At 41.9% G+C, this 16,587-nt stretch overlaps 1 protein-coding gene across 1 annotated transcript in view; it reads left to right on the top strand.

The window, feature by feature from the left end:
• Positions 1 to 16,587, top strand: part of npr2 (natriuretic peptide receptor 2) — a 113,715-nt gene that overhangs the window by 67,447 nt on the left and 29,681 nt on the right. Inside the window, exons 10-15 of the mRNA XM_049603967.1 lie at positions 675 to 749; positions 3,341 to 3,418; positions 5,806 to 5,910; positions 8,710 to 8,781; positions 12,513 to 12,672; positions 12,786 to 12,941. Coding sequence (XP_049459924.1) covers positions 675 to 749; positions 3,341 to 3,418; positions 5,806 to 5,910; positions 8,710 to 8,781; positions 12,513 to 12,672; positions 12,786 to 12,941 — 646 coding nt within the window. The remainder of the gene's footprint in view (positions 1 to 674; positions 750 to 3,340; positions 3,419 to 5,805; positions 5,911 to 8,709; positions 8,782 to 12,512; positions 12,673 to 12,785; positions 12,942 to 16,587) is intronic.

Genomic DNA, 16,587 nt, shown 5'->3' with positions numbered 1-16,587 from the left:
AAGGTGGCTGGGTTTTGCGGTGGCAGACGCATATTAAATGATTGTTAAAATAAGCCCCCGTCTGGCCCCGCTCCCTACATACATAATACCTCATCACGTTCTTCAAGTATCAGGTTCTGTTGTGTCGAGGGGGCTAATGCATCTCCTCTGGGGTTGTGCTCTGTCCCACACGTGCAAGCGTTCATGAGAAGCACATGCACACACCTTTTTCATTACTGGTTTTCGGTCCAATTCCTGGGATAATGTGCGTGTGGAAAACGCAGTAATTTTCCAGACCAATGTATTTTCCAGCGTGCCATGTGTTGCCAACATTTGCATTCTATACAAATGTGTAGTTGACTGTGCTGGCTGGCTGTATGCACTGCGCCCACTTGATTTTTATTCACTCTGTGTGTGCACTGCAGACATTTGCCCAAGGACTCGAGTCGGTGTTATAAAAACTGAAAACACTTTATTTTCTCAAACATAAGCGAAAGGCAATTTCATGTTTCACTGAGAGGTATTTTGGATGAGAATGTCAGTGGATGAACCCTTTTCTATGTTGCAGTGAAGTGGAAGCGGTCTTAAATGACCAAAAATTTAATCCTCTTTACTCTAATCTACACAACACTAACTGACTCTTCTTCTTTCTTTTTTTTCTCCTCTCTTCTCACTACTCCTTTCCACCTTCTCAGAGAGGCTCCAGCTACGGCTCCTTGATAACTGCCCATGGAAAATATCAGCTATTTGCAAAAACGGGCTATTTTAAGGTAAGGCTTAGTGAGTTCTGACATTTTCAACTCCTGCGCACTCCTTTCCCACCCACACATGTGCACACTCGCAGAGAAAGCCGAGAGAGAGCTGGAGAGGAGAGAGAAAGAGAGAGTGTGGGCGAATTTAGGTAGTTGGTTTTAATGTGAGCTGCAGAATGCTTCAGTTTTCTTCTTCTTCTATGTTTTTTTTTTTCCTTTCTTTGTTTCTACACTCCCGCCTCGCAGTCTGGACATGGCCATCAACTTGTTGCTGCTGCTAATTTATACGTTTGAGATGGAAGAGGTGTGAGGAAGTGTGACAAAAACAAGCCCCTGGTTAATGACTGGCGTGGTGTTTCGCTGCGTGATGCAGGTTTTATATAAATGCTGATGTCACGGTACAGCTTGAATGGATCACTTGAGGAACTGATACACTTCTCAAATTCAGTCGAAGCTGGAGGTGATTAAATCTGACACCAGGCAGAGAGAACATACAGATAATGAAAAATATGTATCAGCTCTCAAACATCATCAGCTCCTAACTGTATATATAAAGCCCCCACATTGGCTCACACATGAACTGGTTTCACAGTTGCTACAACAGCATTTTCCTGCAATCTGTCACTTCTGTTGCTCCGAGATATTAACCTTGCTTTCTTTGTTTACTGATCCTCACATATCAAAGTAGCAGATACAGTTCTTCTTCTTCTGCAGCAGCAGACTGAAAAAGGCCCCAAACGTACCTGTAGGCTTTACTGCAAGACGCTGTTCTCTCCTCTGAACGCTGCTTTAATGCTCCTCTCTCCATTTTCATGCTCCGTGTTGGCACTTTTTATAGTATCAGTATGATGCTGTCGATGTTTTTTTCCCTGCCTTATTTACATCTAAATCAGTGCATACTGATCATGCTCTTAAAGGGACAGGTCTCTCTTAAATCAAGGATACATATTTTTACTCTTCACTGTAGTGCTACACACAAACTAGACTGTTTCGGTGTGAGTTGGAGGATGTTTGAGACGTCTGCCTCAGCTTGTGGTGCTCAAAGTGCCAAAAATCAAGGCAGCAATGTCTCTTTCCAGAAATCATGACCCAGTTGCTCAGAAATCCACAGACCTTGTTGTGAGCAGTTTCATGTAGGAACTACTTTCTTTCTACCAAATATGAAGCGTGCATCTACTCATGGACAGGAGACCCGTGCTTGTGACAGCGTGAGATGTAACCTTTAATGGCATCATTCTCATCTGAGCTGTAAGGTTAGCTAGCTCAGTGGTGCAAGGTGAGCTAGCAGTGGATGCACGCTTCCTTCTGCATGGTAATACGGTTGGTAGGTGTAGTCACAACAAGGTCTGTGGATTACACTTGTAAATCAGTGGATACATTTTTAGTGCATCTCAGCTCCCACAAAATGACTTGTTTCACTATCAGGATTTAATCTGTTCGGTCCGATAACATTTGGAAAGTCTAAAGGAGCATCACGATTAAATTATTTTTTTTCCCATTCCATTTAGCAGAGCGCTAAACTAGAAGTAGCTAGCTTGGCTGGTGAAAGTCTTTAGTGTGCCTTCTCTGTGGGCCAGTGCTGATCATTTAGGTAATTATATATACACAGCAATTTAACGTTTTATGCTTCATACGCAACTGAACTAGCCTGGTATGAGCATCCTGATGATGTGAGCTGGACTTGGTTCCACCCCAAACACTTTCAGTGGGCGGAAATACTCGCCTTGACAGGAAAACTCCTTCAGCCAGTCAGCGTATCAAATCACTGGGGAACATCACCTTCTTTACCAAGCGAGCCAGATGATAATCAAGCTTTTGTCAAATTCTTTTGGAAGTTAATTGGTGACTCTAAATTGCCCGTAGGTGCAAATGTGAGTGTGAATGGTTGTCTGTCTCTGTGTATCAGCCCTGCAATAATCTGGCGACCTGTCCAGGGTGTACCCCACCTCTCGCCCAATGTCAGCTGGGATAGGCTCCAGCACACCCACTACCCCTAACAGGATAAGCAGTTACAGAAAATGAATGGGCGAATGGTGAAAACATCTTTTCGTCTGAGAAACTCAGAGCCACCATTACTGTTCTGCAAGCTGCAGCCTGCATTTTATGTCGTCAGCGACAACACAGTCCCTGATTGTCTGCTTACATTGTCAGCCAAAGTGCACATCTCTGATTGGCCCCCAACCGCATTTTAATTTGTGGATACGAGATGGCCGTCACCAATTCCAGACTGATACAGGGGTTGAGCTCACATAGTCTGGGTGGTCTTACCAGGCTACAACTGAGCAACTTTCATGTAGGAATGGATGGAGCCCTGCCTCCAATGCTGAATGCAGTTTTCTATACATCCATGCTTTGAGCACCAAAAGCCAAGCGTCATCTATTTCCATTACATTCAAAAGAAAGCAGACATCTCTATGGCCAATATCTCAAACACTCTGCAACTCACACCAAAACAATACAGACTGTTGAATAGATCTACAGATAAGAGGAGGAATATGTACTCTTGATTTAGGGGTGAACTGTCCCTTTAAATGTCTTCATAAAAGTATGAAGACTTGTTGTCCCTCATGCTGGATTCATTGCTCTGCCTCTTCTTGTGCTGCACACAGGGGAACCTGGTGGCCATCAAGCATGTCAACAAGAAGAGGATAGAGCTGACCAGACAAGTTTTACTGGAGCTCAAACATGTAAGTGTTTATTAAATGTCCTGTGAAAGATTGTTTTACAGTGCTGAGTGGATTATTTTGTATCAATCAAGTCGGCTTTAATTGATTTTTATAGCAACAAATTCACAGTGTTTCAAATGTCACAACATGTAAGACTAGGAGTGCTGTCATTTTATTTTTCAGTGCAGTTTTTGAGCCCTAAATCATCTGCAATAGGCCCATAATGCAGCTGTAAGGCATTTAACCCACCCTGTGTCCCTTCACTGGTTTCCAGTTACAGGATTTGAGGAATACAGTTCAAGTTCATCACAAGGCATTACTCAACAGCGATGTCCCTTTCCAGAAATCATGACCCTGGTAACCCAAACTTGTTGCGAACAATTTCATGAAGGAATTATTTCTTTCTACCAAACTACGCCCACCAACCGTGTCACAGCATGGAAGGAAGCGTGAGTCCGCTCATGGGCAAGAGGGTCACGTAAGCATTAATGGCATCCTCCTCAGCTCAGTGGTGCTAGGTGAGCTAGATGCAAGACCAGAAGAAGCAGAAGGCTGTTAGTCTTTTTTTTCTTCAGCAGAAGAATCCAAAATTCTTGCTTTTGGTTATGAAATCCATCTGAGAGGCCGCGCTGGCTCGTGCTGTTGTCTCTGAGTGTTTGTCAGCGGCCTCAGTGTGATGAGAGCCAAGCGTGGAGACCTTGGAGGTGAATTGTATCTCAACAAGTTGTATTCAGCAAATCGTTTACAACCATGAATTGACATCATTGTGTTTACCAAAGCAGCCAAAAGACCTTCATACAGGGTTCAGTCACTCCACCTGCTTTACAAAACAAGTTCCTCAAATGTCTCACCGCGTCGGCATGGAACATTTTCTCTGACTCAGTGAGACAGTAAAAGCTTTATGTTTTATTGGTGAGCGACCTGTTTGCAGGAAGTTAGACCCAGCTCTTTATGATCACGTTGGACCATCGCAGGATGTTGCTCGTTAAAGAGTCCTTAAAACGTCTCTTCAACATCATCGACAGCAGCTGTTGATGAAAAGGTCCCTTCCACTGGGGGATATTTACGAGAGAGCGATAAGGAAGCTGACGGGGAAAAATGCGTGTGGTTTGGTGATGGAAACGCAGTGTGGCACCGGGAAACCCATAACTCGGAAATTACATGGGTGCTCATGAACAAGATGGATGCTCATGGGGAAGATTTTTGGCCATTTCTTCACTTTGTCTTCGCTCAAACCTCTCGGCTCCGCGCTGTATTTTTGGTCCTTGTTTTCGTGTGAGCTGCAGCCCGCTGGAGGAGAGCAGCGTGCGCTTCTTGGATGCCTCTGTGGCCTCTTGGTCAGTCGGCAGGCACACATGGGAGAGAGGCTGCTGTCTGAGCTGGCAGCTTCTCAGACGCCCCGGGGGCCTGATCGGCTGTCAAACCTCAGCTCATGAAAAAGCCAACCAGATGGGGGAAGAGACGGGCCTGCCAGTGGAAACTTAACCACTTGTCTTCCAGCACTCTCCTCCTCCTCCTCCTCCTCCTTCTCCTCTTCTAGTAATGGTTCTCCTCCCCCTCCTCACCAGTGTGCAGCAGGGGAAATTATATAGGCCAAAGGGTAGGCTAACATCTCCAGAGCCGTGAAACAGGAGCGACCAACTCCCTGGTTTTGGTGTGAGAGCGGCTGTCGCTCAGTGTGCTCAAAGAAGCAAAGCACACTGTTGAAACTGTGAACACTGTTTTTGAAGTTTCATGCTGGCTGCAGAAAGATTGGCCTTTTTTTTTTTTCCCCTGCTTAAGCTGCTTCTGTCAGCGCTCACACGGACTGGAATGAAAGCACGAGGAGGACGTCCATGTTTCTATAAAAGAAAATCACTGGGCTTTTTCACACTTTCTCATAAAAGGAACCTGCCAGAAAATGTTCCCTCTTAATCACTTAACCTCAAACATCTCTTGTTTTCATACATTTTTTACATTAAAAGTGATTCATGTTTTGGAAGTCACCTCGTATCGTAAAAACCAGTGTGTGATTGTGATTATTTTCCATGTGGAGCAGCTTTACACGTCCCGCCTGCTCCGCTCTGATATTCCTGCTCCGTACATCCTCTCAACACCTTTTTTTTTTCATCATCCTTCGCACACAGGCTCATTCATAACCTCCAAGGGCAATTTATGCACATGCACATGTTTCAACAGGGTGCCCTGAGCAGGAATGCGCCTCAACACGTAGAAAAGGACACAGTGCCAGGTAGCGGACTGCAAATAGACTATTTTGATGAACTGCTGGCAGCGTTATTCTCAAAACTCTGTATATAAATGAACCGTCAGTCCTCTTCCTCCGTCCTCTGTTTCCATGGGGTTAGGGAATGTGATGTTTGGAAAGAGTTACACTCACAGTTGCAGTGTGTTTGTGTGGTTATTTTCAGATGAGAGACGTTCAGTTCAACCATCTAACCAGGTTCATCGGAGCCTGCATTGACCCTCCCAACATCTGCATCGTAACAGAGTACTGTCCCAGAGGCAGCCTGCAGGTAACCTCTTCTGCTCCTATACTTTCATACATTAAAGAAAGTCCTGATTTACAGTATATGAGTATCAAATCATGACAGTTCTGCTCCTCAAAGTCTTACTTCACTCAAAAATATGTTTTACTTGTTGCTTCAGTTAAATGTTTGAGCTTATGTGCAGAGTTTGACACCAAAAGATTGTTTTTACATTCATCTCCTGAAGGGTGAAAGGCATGTACGAGCAGGATTTTGTAACTTCACAACTTGTTTTGAAACCGATCACTGTCCAGAATGCATCTTACACAAATGTGATGTGGAAACTCTAGGTCACATATGTGCTTTTCAGTGAAGCAGGGGGATCTTGTGTCCGGCAGTAAAACTTTTGAAATGAAAAATGCTTGCGTACTGATAAAGAGTAGATGTAACTGTAAGAATTTTTACAAGGTAATTGAATCTTTTTTGTGGAAGAACCACATGAGACATACGTTAATATTCATAGCAGAGTATTTTTATAGGTCCTGAAAAATGTCTGTAGGGGATCTTTAAAGGAAAAAACTTTTTTAAAAACTATTCAACAAGCAACTTAGAGGCTCCAGCACTTCTGCCAAGGCTGTCAGCGCTCCTCATCAAGCATTTAACAGATATAGAATTTCTTGAGAAAGTTTATGCTGTTAATCGATCAACAGAAAATAAAAGAAATGGTTCAACATTTAGAGAACAATTCTCCAATGTGAGAATAAGCTGGTCTTTTGTTATGGATAAATGAGCAAACAAAACAAGCAACAATTTGAAGACGTCACCTTAAACTTTGAAAATTATGATCAGCAGTTTCACAATTTTACAGACTAAAATTGAAAAAATGTTAGAATCCATAATGAAAATAACTGTTGTTTGCAGCCTTGTTCTTATGTCTTACTTATTTTAAGCAGATCCCTTGTTTTTTGGCTCACGCTCAAACTTCCCATCAAATTTAACAGGTTTTCGACTTTGTCTGAAATCAGCCCCTTCACCCCGATAAATGTTGGTTTTGTATGTTTCTGCAAACCACAGATACGTTACAGTACATATTTAATTATCTAGCGGATATGTTGAAACTCTACGTTTCTATATGTTTCAACAACGCTGTGATTTTAAACCAGCTTAGTATCATTACACTGTGAGTAGTGTGTAAACGAACTGGGACAAACTTCTCTCCCTCCACCAGCAACCAGATCTCTCTGCTCATCTCTCAGCCCAGTTTTCACTGGCTCTCAGGCTGTTGCTCAAATTACTGATCGTACCTCCTTATTTTTGTATGCCCGCCATCAAGAACACAAAGATTATAGAAGCTAATAGAGAGAAAGACCCACCCCTCTCCCTCTCTGTCTCAAACTCAGATCAAACTGTAAAACTAGACAGTGCTGATCAAATATGAACTAAGAGCCTGTCACTGTGTTGCTGATGTCTCACCTAAATGTCTCAGAAACATATTTTAGCTTACTGCGCAACTGTAAAGGCCTGAACATATTCAGGCGGAACGTACGCGGAACGGACTCCGCGGAGGTCCATGCGGACTCAAAGCGGACGTCCGCAAGCCCTGTGCGTGCAGCTCAGATTTTACAACCGCGCGGACACCGCTCCGCGCACCAGTGACTGCTCGGCATGTATTTTTCACATCGTGGGGATTTTTCACGGACATTTTTACTGGAAACTACAACACGGAAGTGTGCTCCACTATGGAAGCCCGAATGACTGTGGACGTTCCTTGCGGAGTCTCTTGCGCGTACGTTCCGCCCGAGTATGTTGTTGTATGTTGTATGTTGATTATGTGTAGAAAAAGATCATGTTTGGCTTGAAATACATGCTTTTCGTGGCACAATCCTCACCGGAAATGCAACGATGTCTTAGTAAAAAAACAACCGATTTTTACAGGACTAGCCCAGCTTGAAAAACTGTGACAGATGACGAAAAAAAGCCACATTTTTGGGCTGAAAAGCTGCAGTAAAACAGCGAGTAGTGGTCTACAGCTTGGGAGGCATCTCACCTCGCCATCATGCCACCCACCACCTCCTCTTAATGACAAAGTCAGCTCATACACATTTTTCTTACTTAGAAACACACTGCAGTTGCTTAGTGATTAATACATTAGTACATTGAAAGTGCAGCCTGTTTAATCACTGTATAAAAAGTATCTGACAGAATCCAGCTGATGGACTCTTCTTGCTGCTTTACCATGAGAGTAAACAGTTTCAGCATAGACAGCCTTGTCACATTGCTATTCCTGGCAGTGTTTGTACCGACCTCTGCCCACTGAGCTCCGCAGCAGCAACTAAAATCACCTTTTTTAGTCTCCAGTGACGGCACAGTACGAGGAGAGCTCACCTTTGAAGTGTGACATATTTTTATTCTTGTCTCACATCTCAATCTTTTGTACTTTTCCTTTTTATTTCAATACGAAGCACATGATGCTTTTCTTAAACTTGTTCTTGGCCCGCACTCCATGTTCCCGACATGCCAGCAGCTTCTTAAAATGGACGAGCTGGGAAACGATGGGAAACTCAGCCATGGTCTTCATCACTCACACTTAGAGAAAGACTTCTGTGTAAAAGGCAGATAGCTACGAGTGGTTTGATGTGGCTGGATGTCAAAAGTAGACCCAGATTCCCGTAACTGCCCAGCTGCAGGGCATGTGAGGGTAACGTCCTGCAGGGCTGAGTGTGTGACCCTGAGGATGAAAAAGAATAAATGGTATCTGGAGTGAAGGTGCTTTTGTATTTAGTCCCATAATAAACATTTGACCTGTCCAGAGTCCTGCTCTATTTTTAATTGTTTTTGTTTTCCCAGGACATTTTGGAGAACGAGAGCATCAACCTGGACTGGATGTTCCGCTACTCGCTGATCAATGACATAGTCAAGGTAAGTGGCCGTCAGACTGAAAGCTCTGTAAACAAAAAACAGAAATTAAAGCCAAGATGATCGATTTATGTGGTGCTTTTAAATAAATGTTGACAAAAAAGGTGAATTTTAAAGCACAGTTCACCCCCAAATCAATAATACTTATTTTTCCTTTTAGTTGTGTGCCATTTATCAATCTAGTTGCAGAGTGTTGGTGATATCAGCCGTAGAGATGTCTGCCTCGTCTCGAATATAATGGAACTAGATGGCACTCAGCTTGTGGTGCTCAAAGTGCCAAAAAAAATACATTTGAAAAACTCAACAGCAATGTCTCTTTCCTGAAATCATGACCTGGTGACTCAAGATAATCCACAGACGTTGTTGTGAGCAGTTTCATGCAGGAACTATTTTCTTTCAGTAAAGCTACAACTGATAACGTACAGGGTTCTCACAGTCATAGAGTTCCTGGAAAAGTTATGAAGTTAGAAAAACGTTGTTCCAGAACATTTGACGCTGGCAGCACGGGGGAAACGGCCCTGGTCTGCCATACTAAAGGGAAAAAGCATCGAAACAACCAAAAGGCTGTTCAACAGACTGCCAGCGTCAGTGCGTATTGCTTGCTGCTTGTTCACAGAATAGATTGTTGCTTCACACTCCCCTAATCAGATCTGAACTAGGAAGACAGTCATTCTCTTACAGTGCACCTCATACATGGAATAATCACGAAAGACCTTAAACTTAGACACTCTGCTACCTTTATGGCTGTTTAAATGCCTTATTTCTGATCTTGTTTTAATTGAGCATAAATGCTTTTAACTATACGTCTACACCTTAGTAGGGGTGGGAATCTCTAGGCACCTCACGATTCGGTTCAATTCTGATTCCAAGGGCAACAATTCTCGATTCTAAAACGAGCCAATAAGAAAATTTACACTAGATATTGAAAAACATTATTGTAATAAAGCTGGGAATACATATCCAGTGCATACAAACTGTATTTCTTACTGTGGTTGAGATGACTACATTCCACCAGTCTCCATCCTCCTCATCCACAAATCTCAACGGGACTCTCCTCTCCCTCGTCGACCTCCTCGACATTTCTCTTCCAGTATTTACAAAACTATAACTGACTATAACCATCTATGAACTATAAAAATACAAACTATTAAATAGACCAATTCCTCTCTCTTAATCTACAACAAAAGCGACTGATATCTGTTATCTACAATAAGATTGACCAATGGGAGAACATTTTAAAACTGATCCACTCTTCGTCAAAATGTACCAGGCACGGCCTATTGCAGTGGAGGGTGCTTCATAGAGCCCATTTCACCAACGCTAAACTTGCTAAGATATATCCCAACCACAGTGATGCTTGTAACCGCTGTAAACTTTCTCCAGCTGACCACTCACATATGCTCTGGTCGTGCCCGAAGCTAACTAACTTTTGGTTCAACATATTCCAAACTTTCAAACAGGCCCTCAACAATAATTTAGAACTGAATCCTCTAAGTGCTCTGTTTGGTCTCCATCCGACTAAAAATCTGCCCATTACTGCACAGCGTGTCATTGCCTTTACCACCCTGCTGGCCAGACGTACCATCCTCCTCAAATGGACACATGTCTCTCCCCCAACTCACAACAGTTGGATATGTGAAATTTTACAATCTCTACAATTAGAGAAGTTAAGGTTCTCACGGAGGGGATCGCTGACAACATTTCATAAAACCTGGGTCCCCTGCTGGCCTACATTAGCAATAACCTTATGGTTACTCCAGATGATGTTGAAAACTCCTAAATAGAAAGAGAGAGAGAGAGAGCCCCCCCCATTTATTTATTTATCTATTTTTATTTATCAGTTTGTTTATTTTCATTTCCCTATTATTGTAATATTTTATGCTGTATGTTACTTTACTCATATTATGTTTGCTGTGGCCGCAACTAACATGGGTTGTTGGGAGGGATGGTGGGGTTTATTTTGGGGTTTTCTTTCACTCTAAAGTAGACACTCTGGTGAAATTTGAAACGGATGTACCTTTTTTGTATTGTCTGCAGAAAATGAATAAAGAAATTTGAAAAAAAAAAAAAAAAGAGGAACTCTTGCAAAAAAGACGAACGATGGCAAAACTACGAACTATGGTGAAAACACGACCAGAACACGGCAAAAAACATTGAAAAACACGGCATAAAAAACTCAAAAGCTCTCAAAAAACCACAAATACTATTATTTACAACACTAAATATTATTTACAAAGAAAACACCACCCAAACGCCACTAAAACTCACCAAAACTCCACTAAAACACCACTAAATCACTCCAACTTGCACTCTCCTCGTCAGCTGTCTCTCTCCTCCTCCACAGGTAATGACATCACTACCGTAATGTACCATATATCACTGGAAAGCGTGAATGGTCGAGGAGTTACGGTAATTTGAAAAATAAGTATATAAATAAACTTAAAATCGATTATGAGTTTTCCTCATCCCTTCCACACACCTTAGCATGTTTATCCTGCTGTATTTCTACTTTTAGCGATTGGACTTTGTGAGGGGTGTGCTGAGGCCCTGTGCTGTTAGAGGAGCTGAGCCTCGGGACCAGCTGACTGAGAGGACTCCTCTCTATGTTCTCCTCTTGGCAATGGAGAGCCTTGTAATGGTATTTCTTTTCCTAAACCTAACCATAGTAACTTTACGTTAAACACTTATATTGAGGGCATAACGTCATTCCTGGGCTGCTACAGTAATTCATAATATCACGCGTACCATTGCATGAAGATACACTGATTATCTTCAGTAACCGGGTCATGATTTCTGGAAAGAGACATTGCTGTTGAGTTTTTCAGATTAATTTTTTGGCGCTTTGAGCACCACAAGCCGAGTGCCATCTAGTTCAATTATATTTGAGTGAAGGCAGACATCTCTAAAGCTGATATCTCCAACACTCGACAACTCAAACTTAAACAATCTGGACTGATAAATAGCACTACAGGTAAGAGGAAAAATATGTATTTTTGCTTTGGGGTTGAACTGTCCCTTTAAATCAGATACTCTGTGTGTTTGAGTCACACAAAAAATGTCTCTGTTGCCATGGTTTCACATGGACAGTTTGTGAAAGAGAGAGTGAGGCAGGGAAAAGGAATCAGAGGGGCCGACATGTAGAAAAAGTATTTCTGGCACAGCACAGTGGATAAAACTACAGTAAATATTTCTGTTATATAGTGTAAAGTAGGACAGAATCATAATCATAAACTTTGCTCAAAATTTCCTTCCAGCTTCATCAAAACTAATCACGGACTTAACTTTAGAAGATTATTTTTAATCTGTCCTAACAAAGAGGCTTTTTGTCAGCTGCCTCTTGGATGGACTGGAGATTGAACTGCACGCATGACGAGGAGCTCCGGCTAAATTTTCTCCTCGCAGATAGCAGGGCTCTGCGGAGACAAGGCGCTGCTGAATCTTTGAGGGATGTTTGACTCACCGTTTCCCCAAAATATTGAACGCGAGTACATTCAGTTCCCCGCTGTCCCTCTCCTAGAGGAATTAACAGTAATTTCACAGACATTCCCTCGTGACTGTGCCGTCCTTGAAACACAGCCTCTTTTCAAAACCTTCAGCATACATCCACTTGTCAAAGCATATTATTTCCATATGTCTGGATCTGTGTGTTTTATGTATGATGTGCTGGAGAGGGAAAAAAAAGAGGGAGAAAGAGAGCACCCCTTAATGCTTGACTTCATGCTCCTCTCCACCAGGGAATGAACTATCTCCACAACAGTTACATTGGCTGCCATGGAAATCTGAAGTCATCTAATTGCGTGGTGGACAGTCGATTTGTTTTGAAAATCACGGATTATGGCTTGGCCAGCTTCCGCTCGTCCTGCGAAAACGATGACTCGCACGCACTCTATGCAAGTAAGTGGAGTTCATGTATACGATCACAGCGCTGAATGCTTTCATTCACACAAAAAACCCGTCAGAGCTCCTGTTGTGCTGCAGACATTTTAATGAGTGTTTCTGTCTCTCAGAGAAGCTGTGGACGGCTCCTGAGCTGCTCATATACGACCGCCATCCTCCTCAAGGGACCCAGAAGGGTGATGTGTACAGTTTTGGCATCATCCTGCAGGAAATAGCCCTGAGGAATGGACCTTTCTATGTGGAGGGCATGGACCTCAGCCCCAAAGGTAAACACAACTGACTTTTTATAGGCCTCGGGGGGGGGGTCAGATGGCCAATCAGGAGGTAAACTAACATGTAAGACATGACATGGTGTCTGCAGGTCCTTAAAATATCTTAAACTTGTATAAATATTAGGCCCTAAAAGTCATTCAACAGTCTTACTTGCCACAAACATTTTATCCAATTTCATTTATACATCTTTTAATTTCTTTTTGTCAAAATGAGTCAAGCCCTTTTTACTGAAACACATTGTTTAATTTAGTTTATTCGCACATACACATGTATAGAAAATACAAAAAAAACAAATTAAAAGTTGAAACATTTTGCAGGAGAGGTTAGAAGCCAAAATGGCTGATGAAGATACCTCCCCTATAAATAACAACTATCATACCATAAAAGAAAAAGATAAAAACGAAGTTCCAGACTAAGACGTATAACACTATAAGTGTTAAGAGTCTTTGCAAGTTAGAGTCCTTTTCAGATGTTTTTTAAATAACGATAATGTGGATGATAATTGTAGAGATGGAAGAAGGTTGTTCCAAAGAGATGGTCCTCTTTATTTCTGTGAATATGAAGAAGAGAAGTCCGACAATATGGAAGACAGAGGTCCTTAGAGTGTCTTGTGGAATATGAGTAAATGTCTGAGGAAGACTTAAAACAGTTCTGAAAAACACTCGGCAAGTCATGAGTGAGATGTACATACAGTATTTATACATGAATACACAAGTCTGGTATATGCTCATATTAAAAAATGATAAATTAATTAATCTAAAAATAAAAACAAGGCCTTAATTGGTATTGAATTGTCTCCAATCAATCTTTCAAAGGATATCTGGTAATATCCATTGTTTAAAAATAATTTACAGATTGCCTCTTACATTAAGATCATGCAGATGAGTATAGCAGGAGCATCAGCACACATATTTAGCTCCCAGCCGGGATGCTCAGAGCAGAGGATCCACTGACAGCCAGCTGTCACTACACCCTGGACGACATGGGGAAGTGCAAATTCATGAAAATTGGCTTTTCAACCAGATTCAACCAAGTCAGTGCTTATAAGGCTTGGTGTATTTTATGCAAAAAGTTTGTCAAACACTGCACAATGGAAATACAGGCAGTGAATTCCCTCATGCATGAGTGAGAAACACAAAATCTAACGGCAGCTCTGTTCCATGCTCCATCTCTGCCGTGAAAAAAAAAAGTCTTAAAAACTCTTGAATCTAATTTGCCTTAACACTGTTTAAACCTACCACCAAATCTAATACTGTTAATATATGTGTACTTACCTGCTAAAAAATGTAGAATAATCTCACTCTGCCAACCATATTCTGACATAAAACCGACCTCTGCATCGGACCACATAGGTACCACTTTCCTTTATACCTTTCTGTGATTAAGAAATGTATTTCTTTCTAAAAATGAGTCCTAAATTTGTTTTAAAATGACCCTGAAAATGTCTTAAAGCATTAAATTTAAGTCTCTGATGCCTGTAGACACCTTGAACACAAATGAAAAGTAAACAAACAGAATAAATCAGCACAAACATGTTTTGTGTCTGCAGCATTATAAAGCGTCTTTATAAGAAACTAGTCTGAGAAGTATTTCTGTAGACTCGGACAAGGACAGAACAGACTGAACTTTACATACTAGGAACTTTATCCATCGGCTTTTCACTGACATTTCAAAGGTCGGGTCAGACTATCAAAGCGTGTCCCTGCAGCTACGTACACAAACAGAGAACACATGTTGGCGAGATGTCAAAGGCAGGTGGAGTCGAACCAACATCCCATATCTGGGACAAAAAACTACGTGAAAAGGTGAATGAATAGCAGAATAAAATAAGTACAAATAAAAAAAAAAATCAGTACATCAACAGCCATGAGGCAGCCCACCTCAAGTCAACGTGTGCAACAACAACAACAGGTTTCCTTTAAGATAGATTGCAGGAGGATTGTGTAATGCTTAAAAAGAAAAAAGTACATTTCTTCAAAGAGTAAAGAAAGCAAAGAGCATACGAGGAGAAACAAAGCTGGTACTTTGAGGACATAGAAAAGCAACCCTGCCACCGAAAAGAACTTCACAGGTTTGAGACAGAACGTCTCTACAGAAGGAAAACACTATTTACTGCATTTATGCTGACGTAAATCATCTACTGCTGATCCATTATGAGAGTATGTGCCAGCCCTAAAGGTTAAGGTCACATTTTTCACATTTAAACAATCCTCACATGGCCTTATGTAGACTGAGAGCACTGTTGATCCCTTTAATTATTCTCCTCCTCGTCGCCGCTAACACTTCCTATCCCAAAGCAATTTCTGTGTAAGTGATGGGGGACAAAATCCACAGTGATGTTTCTGTGGAAAAATTAATTATAAAGGTCAACCAACACTAAAATGAGGCTTTGACAGTCTGAGCTCCAAAATTATTTTTATTACTATCCTTCCACTGCAGCCGAGCAATAAAGACACTGTCCTGGGACACAAAGAGGAAATCTGGTATAAAAAGGCTCTTACTTTGGAAGTCGCTAGAAAATATATTGGCATTGTACGTCGATACTTTACATTTGTAAGTTATTATGTAATGGATACTTGAAACTTTACCTTTTTCAATATTTCAACAGCTCTGTTGTTAATATGTGGTTAGGTTTAGGTACAAAAACAACTGACGCCCCACTTCCATCAAGCAGCACAGTATGGTTCAGTTCAGTTCGCTTTTTTTCCGTTTTCACTGTGAAAAGCTGTGGATGGTACTAATGGCACCGTTCCGTACCGTCCCTCCTCTGTTGGGGTACCTAGCACACAGATCTGGTGCTAAAAGGTGGAGCTGTGAACACTGCAGTCTGATTGGTCAATAGCAGACGGTCACTCTGCTCAAGGCTGAGTTGTGGCTGGTTTTGAAGCTCATGTAACCAGTGTTACCGTACACACCATGGAGAGTTTTATTCTGCCCCCCTGCAGCTGTAGACTGAGAAAAAAATGTCTTAATTCACTGGGCCGACTGCCAGCAACTTTTAAGATGGAACGTTGACTTGTAATGTTACTCAGTGCATGAGTTGATGACATGAATCCATCAGCGCACCTTAAATTTCGACTAGATTGTGTGAACTGCATATATTCTAATCCTCATTTGGAGAAATAAAAGCAATGCAGAGCATCGTTCCTGTGGGCTCAGACAACACTAAACCCCTGAGCTTGCATGAGAAGGACTAAATGCACAAATCTGCTATTTTCAAATATCCCATGGAGAGAGACTCTCACTGCAGTTTTTTTTTTTTTTTTTTTTTTTTTTTTTAAATGTCGGCATGCAGCCTCGTTCTGTGGACGATAAACCAGGTGCAGACTTCCATCTGTGTCACTGATAATGAGGAAATACAGTGAGTGCTGGGCGAAGCAGTAAGTGACAACAACCCCGCCCACATTTAAGAGTACTGACTGCAGTGGAAACGCTAGGGTCTAGGTCCCATATCTGAAGGGTTACTGTTGGTTCCAAAGGTACCATACCGAAAGTGTTGGGTGGAAACGGGGCTTTAGTAGCAGCAAGAAACGCAATGATGTCTTGGTGAAAAAGAACCGACTTCTGCAGCACTGACAGCAATGGAAAAACAGCAATGGGTTGCAAAAAAAATACCCACGTTTGGGGGGCTAAAAAGCC

Source organism: Epinephelus fuscoguttatus, linkage group LG18 (genome assembly GCF_011397635.1).
Source record: "Epinephelus fuscoguttatus linkage group LG18, E.fuscoguttatus.final_Chr_v1".
Taxonomy (NCBI): Eukaryota; Metazoa; Chordata; class Actinopteri; order Perciformes; family Serranidae; genus Epinephelus; species Epinephelus fuscoguttatus.
Note: the sequence above shows the minus strand (reverse complement) of the source record. Positions and strands in the feature narration are given on the sequence as shown.